This window comes from Myxine glutinosa, chromosome 8 (assembly GCF_964187855.1).
Source record: "Myxine glutinosa chromosome 8, kmMyxGlut1.1, whole genome shotgun sequence".
Lineage (NCBI taxonomy): Eukaryota > Metazoa > Chordata > Myxini > Myxiniformes > Myxinidae > Myxine > Myxine glutinosa.
Genome location: NC_136268.1, coordinates 80,185,414 through 80,191,413, shown reverse-complemented (window position 1 = coordinate 80,191,413; position 6,000 = coordinate 80,185,414). Strand labels below are relative to the sequence as shown.

The window sequence follows — 6,000 nt, the reverse complement described above, 5'->3', positions numbered from 1 at the left end:
CACACAGAAATCCTAGAATGGCCCAGACATTATTATTGGCACCTTTTAGAAGATGTTAGAAATAATTATATTTCAAGCAGGTGATTCTCCTTTACTTTGGAATTGAACTCACCTGTGGTCAGAGGTCAAACACAAGATTGTAGCCAAACATGGACAATCTCAAAGCTACCAGTCCATCTCCAGACACCTTGATGTTCCTGTGCCCATCGTACGCAATGTTATCAGGAAGTTTAAGGCCCATGGCACTGGAGCCAAACCACCCTGGAGGAGGCCACAAGAGAAAACTTGATTGAAGATTGCAGCGAAGGATTGTTCGAATGGTGGAGAATGCACCTCGATCAATTACCAAACAGATTCAAGCTGACCTTCAGACACAAGGTACGACAGTTTCAACTTGCACCATCCGTCGCCAACTCAATGAAACGGGGTTCCCAATGCTGACCCAGTTCCCAGGAAGGAAGGAGTTCCCAGGAGGACCCCACTGCCGAGAAAGCCTGACTGGAGTTTCCAAAACACACCAACACACCTGCATTCTGGGAGAATGTCTTGTGGATAAATGAGACCAAATTAGAGCTTTTTGGTAAAGCACATCATCTCTGTTTACAGAAAACAAAATGAAGCTTTCAAAGAAAAGAACACCTTCCCTACAGTCAAACATTGAGGAAGTTCAGTGATGTTTTGGGGTTTCTGTGCTGCCTCTGGCACAGGGTGCTTTGAATGTGTGCATGGCATCATGACATCATATTACAAAAGTATTTTGGAGCACAATGTTGAACCCAGTGTCAGAAAGCTGGGTCTCCGTCGAAGGTCATGGGTCTTGCAGAAGGACAATGACCCCAAACACACTTCAACAAGCACCCAGGAATGGTTCAATACAAAATGCTGGACTGTTCTGAAGTGGCCAGCAATGAGTCCAGATCTAAATCCCATTGAACACCTGTGGGGAGATCTGAAAACATCAGTTGGGAGGAGGTTAGGGTTAGGGTTAGGACTGGAGCAGTTTGCACAAGAAGAGTGGACCAAACTGCCAGTAGAGAGGTGTAGGAAGCTCATTCATGGCTATAGGAAGCACTTGACTGCAGTTATTTTGTCCAAAGGTTGTGTGCTACCAAATATTAAGTCTCAGGTGTCAATAATTTTGTCAATGCCATTTCTTTTTATTTTCTGATTTAAAAGGATATATTAAGTTTTGAATCCAAAACAAAGGTTCTGTAATATTAACCCTTTGAGTACGGGATTTCTTTTTGATAAAAATACCCCCGGTACAGGATTAATTTGGCATTTTGGTACGGGAATGCAACCACGTACTGACGATCTATTTATAGGTATAGTCGATGACGTGTAGTAACGTCATCCATACACAAAACTTTTTCGCGGGTTGCGGCACAGGACGTCATCCATACTCAAAGGGTTAACAGTGAAATAAAGAATTGTGGAGTCCAAATACTTGTCAATTTCAACTTATCTTTCGAGAAAGTTATTTGAAAAAAAATAAAATTCAAGGGCGCCAATAATATTTTTGACCACGACTGTATATGAATCAAATTGGCGCCCCTTTTTTTTTCTTTTTTTTTTAGCTCACCAGGAACGACGTTCCGGGGAGCTTATGCGATGGCATGTTGTCAGCAACCTCTTCACTGAAACCGCTGCAGGGGTTGTGACCAAACTTGGCACAAATGATATTTATGGTGTTGTGACTAAAGTATGTTCACGGCATTTAAAAAAAAAACAATAAAAAAAAAAACAATTAAAAAAAAAACGGGGCCTAAGGGGTTTTACTGGGCGGTCAAAGTGGATCCAGGTTGACCCCCTAAGATAGGAATTTGCTGTCCCTCTGAAACTACACAATATTTCAATGAAATTTGACCACAAACTTCATCCCCCATGATGTACCGAAGTTTGCTCACGGCATTAAGAAAATCGAAGTCTAAGCGAGTCTACGGGGGAGAGGGGGCAAAGTGGGTCCAGGTTTGACCCCCCAAAATAGATATTTGCTTTTTTCTCAGAAACTACACACACAATTTCGATGAAACTTGACCACAACCTTTACCACCCATGATGTACCAATGTTTGTTCACGGCATTTAAAATATATATATATATATATATATATCTGCCCCCTTTTGGGGTCTACTGGGAGTGGGGGTTGCCCCACAAAATATGTATTTGCTTTCTTCTCAGAAACTACATATGCAATGCCGATGAAACTTGACCACAACCTTCATCATCCGTGCTGTATCAAAGTTTGTTCACGGCATTTAAAAAATCTGCCCCTTTAGGGTTTATGGGGGGGGGGGGGGGGAGAGGGTTGCCCCCCAAAATAGTTATTTTCTTCTTTGTTCGTTTAAAGTCTTATGATTATGTTTGTACGATTGCACATGCTGCCCTGTCTTCTAGCAACCATTGAAATTGGTTTAAAATACCCTTAGTGGGTACAGTATACTGTTTATTCTACCAGGTGAGCACCAGGGGTATTGCCCCTATGTTTTTAATGTTGTGAACAAGCTTTGGTGCATCTCGAGCGATGAAGATTGTGGTAAAGTTTAATCAGAATCGTGTGTGTAGTTTCTGAGTAGTAAGTACCTATTTTCTTGTTTTTGGGGTGGTTGGGAGGGGGGTAACCCCTTCATTCATCCCCCTGTAAACCTCCATGGGGCAGGTTTTTTTTTTAATACCATGAACAAACTTCAGTTCCAACGTACCAAATATAATTTCACCAAGTTTGGTCACAATCTCATGAGCAGTTTTGGAGAAGTTGCAAATGTTTACGGACTACACTCCATGCCATAAGCTCCCCGGAAGTGCGTTCCAGGTGGGCTAATTAATTAATGCCCAATAAAGCTGGTCAGTTGAGACTTAAATAACACAAAACACCAAGGTATTTGCTTGACCTCAGAGTTTATCAGGCCTCTTTACAAACACAATCTAATGCATTATCAGACAATACCAAAAAAGTATTTAAAATTTGTCCACAACACCACCGGCACAGATCTATCGTTCTTCTAGTGATTATTTGTCACGTGTAAATAACATTTACAATCAAGCCCAGCAGGAGAACTGGAGAAAGCGCGTCATGCCCAACAAACGTGAGGGGAGGGACGGAAAATAGAATTCACACCTGCCATGTGTACGTATACGATACAACCGAGTACAATCGCACATACAAACAATAAAGGCAGGGCACCTCATGAAAAAGTGGCTTTAACACTTCCGCACAGCCTGACAAATGCATTATCCCTAATGTCTCCCTATCACGTGCTCTCACACCACAGCACATGACAAGGAAACCAAAGGTGGCGTTTTACTGTGCGGGCCCCTTCCCCGAAAGGCGCATTTAATATTTTGGTCCTAGCCCCTTCCCCCACCCCCCCCCAAAAAGAACACAAGTGACTCAATGGCGACTGTGCTTCAGTGCACAATATGGGTCACCACATTCACCAAGAACACAAATACGGTTCCTACACCCAAAATAAATGCGAGAAAAAAAAGAAAAAACAGCTAGGTGTATAGAGCACCATGCAACATTGCACAGGTGCACAAACAAGTCATTTGCCAAACAGAGAGAAATTGCAAATAGATATTGTATATCCAATTAACATGCAACAAAGAAAAACCAACAATCTGGTTACCCTGTGAACAATTAACCAAACTATGCGCTAAAACGCTCTGGGATACCTAACACACGCACACGCACACAGCCTGCCTGTACATGCGTTTCAAATATCATTGGTTATTATAAAGTTTGTGGTGGAGGGTAATGTACAGACAACAGTGGGGCACCAGATACACTAGAGCACCTGTCGAACGACTCACAGCAGTCAAATGGACAGCAAAATGCACAGAGCGCCCGGAAATAAGTAATCATGTGCAAGTTCCGAAAGTGTGTGTTAAAAATGTAGCTGCAATGGTGTGCTCCTTACAGTGAGTACAAGACAAATACTCGAAGATAGCCCTCAGACCCAGACACGCACTCTCTCACTCGTTCGTTCATTTATTCATTCATTCATTCATTTGCACACAGTCGGTCACGCGCTAACACACTTTAGGAAGCTACTGCATCGTCGGACTTGTTTAACTTCTTCAGATCATCCAGCAGTCGCTTCGGAGTGAGTATGTGAGTCGATCCTACACAGAAAACGCACAACATCCATCATGAGTCATTCAGCTTCTTTGTTGCTCAATCAGTTTGAAATTATCATTCTTAACAAATCCATTATGACAGCCACATGCAGAATGTGTTAGGACCCGTTTCTTGCTCCTTACCAATGAGAACCTCCCACTTATTGTTGGCACGTGTAACCTCGTAGGCACAACGCATCTCAGAAAAGGAGACGCCCCCAATGATGAACACTATGAGGCGTGGACCCGTGCGGTACTCGCCAGGGGACTTGATCTTGTGCCAATAGCCATAGCGGACACTGTGAAAGTATGGCAACGGTGCAAGGTGTCACAATAAAATAGTGTAATATCATGACACGCAGCCATCTTCAGCATGAACTCGGTTAAACATGCAGTGGACAATGATGCGCATCAATGCATTTTGCAACAGTCGAGAGATTTTCATGAAAAAGTATACTGGACAAAAGGAAGGAAAATGGATATATTCATGTGCATGTTTGAGATGAATGACTAAAGGTGAGAACCCCAATAGTACCTGACAACACTTGGTCCATAGGATGCTGAAGAACGGGCCGAGATGTATGGCCAGTGCTTGATGTCCAACTTGTCATCAATGGAATCCTAAGAACAAAATAAATAATGAAGCCAGCAGTCAGTCCAAATTTGAAGCAGAATATTTTGCCATTTGGCAGAGGCCAACAATTGGCAAAATTGTACGCAGTATAACCAAAACTACCAGTCCACGCTACTACCACAGAACGCAGTTCAGATATGTTAAAGGATTTCCACACTCGATCGAGACAGCGTGGTTGAGGAACTCACCTCCATGATGTCCTTGATAAATGGAGTCCAGCGAGATAACTGGTACGTTTGCTCATTTATTCGCTCCTTGCGCTCAGGTTTACTCTTCCGACGCAGAGCAGATTGCTGTTGAGAAAAAAAAAAAAGAATAGGAAAGGAAAGTGTTTTTTAATTAATTGGTTAAATAGCCATAAAACAAAATTACACCAGATCCGACTTCTAATGTTTCATGTACAAGTGATGGGTGATGGGGATGTTTTTCAACTACAGTGCAGAGATAGACAGTCTGCAGGAGATAATGTCCCCGATCATCCAAAGATACCTTACACGGTCTGATATATACACACCGGGGAAAAAAATGAGCCAGCTGGTTTTCTCAAATTTGGAGCCATAGATGCACAGGACATATTCCAGTTAGAATTGGTTACTCATGTCACAGTAGCTAAAAGCCCGACGTGCAGTTTAAATCATTTTTTATTAAAAAAAATAAAAATTGTGTTGCGATTGAAATTCTTAGTTCTCCAGCAAAGAAAGAAAAGCCTGCGGAAACTGTCAGAGGAGTTCAGAACTGCTGAAAACAAGACCGTTTCCAGAAGGACCATCACAAGAAGGTTGACTAATATGCTGGTTTTGCCTCCAGAAGATGTGCTGAGAAGCCTCTATTATCTAAGAAAAACATTCAGGACAGATTGCACTTTTTGGCCGAATATGGGAACTGTGATTCAGACTGGTTTCATTGAGTTCTGTGGAGAGATGAATCAAGACTTCAGCTTTGCAGTGATGCTCCAGAACATTGCCTTCACAGATCTGGTGAGAGATTAAACTCCGAGTGCATTTCAACAATGATGAAGCATGGAGGAGGTAGAATCATGGTCTGGGATGCATTTTCCTCTGCTGGTGTTGTTGAGCTGATAAGGTGTGAACAGTCAATGACTGCCAAATAATACCAGAACATGGAGAAAGGATTACTTCCCAGCCCCCAAAAGTTATTTCCTGAAAAGATAAGTAAAGAAGTCATTTTTCAACAAGATAATGTCCCTGCCCATACTGCAAAAGCCACCAAAAAGTGGTTGGAGAAAAA

The 6,000-nt window shown here is 42.3% G+C and overlaps 1 protein-coding gene across 1 annotated transcript in view; it reads right to left on the bottom strand.

Annotated features, from left to right (window-relative positions):
- Nucleotides 1–2,880: 2,880 nt before the first annotated feature.
- The window catches only part of LOC137432623 (syntaxin-binding protein 1), a 116,888-nt gene continuing 113,768 nt past the window's right edge, over nucleotides 2,881–6,000 (bottom strand). The window contains exons 16-19 of the mRNA XM_078783430.1: nucleotides 4,941–5,045; nucleotides 4,654–4,739; nucleotides 4,263–4,417; nucleotides 2,881–4,124 (exon numbers count right to left, since the gene is read on the bottom strand). Of these exons, the coding sequence (XP_078639556.1) occupies nucleotides 4,042–4,124; nucleotides 4,263–4,417; nucleotides 4,654–4,739; nucleotides 4,941–5,045 (429 nt within the window). The 3' untranslated portion in view covers nucleotides 2,881–4,041. The remainder of the gene's footprint in view (nucleotides 4,125–4,262; nucleotides 4,418–4,653; nucleotides 4,740–4,940; nucleotides 5,046–6,000) is intronic.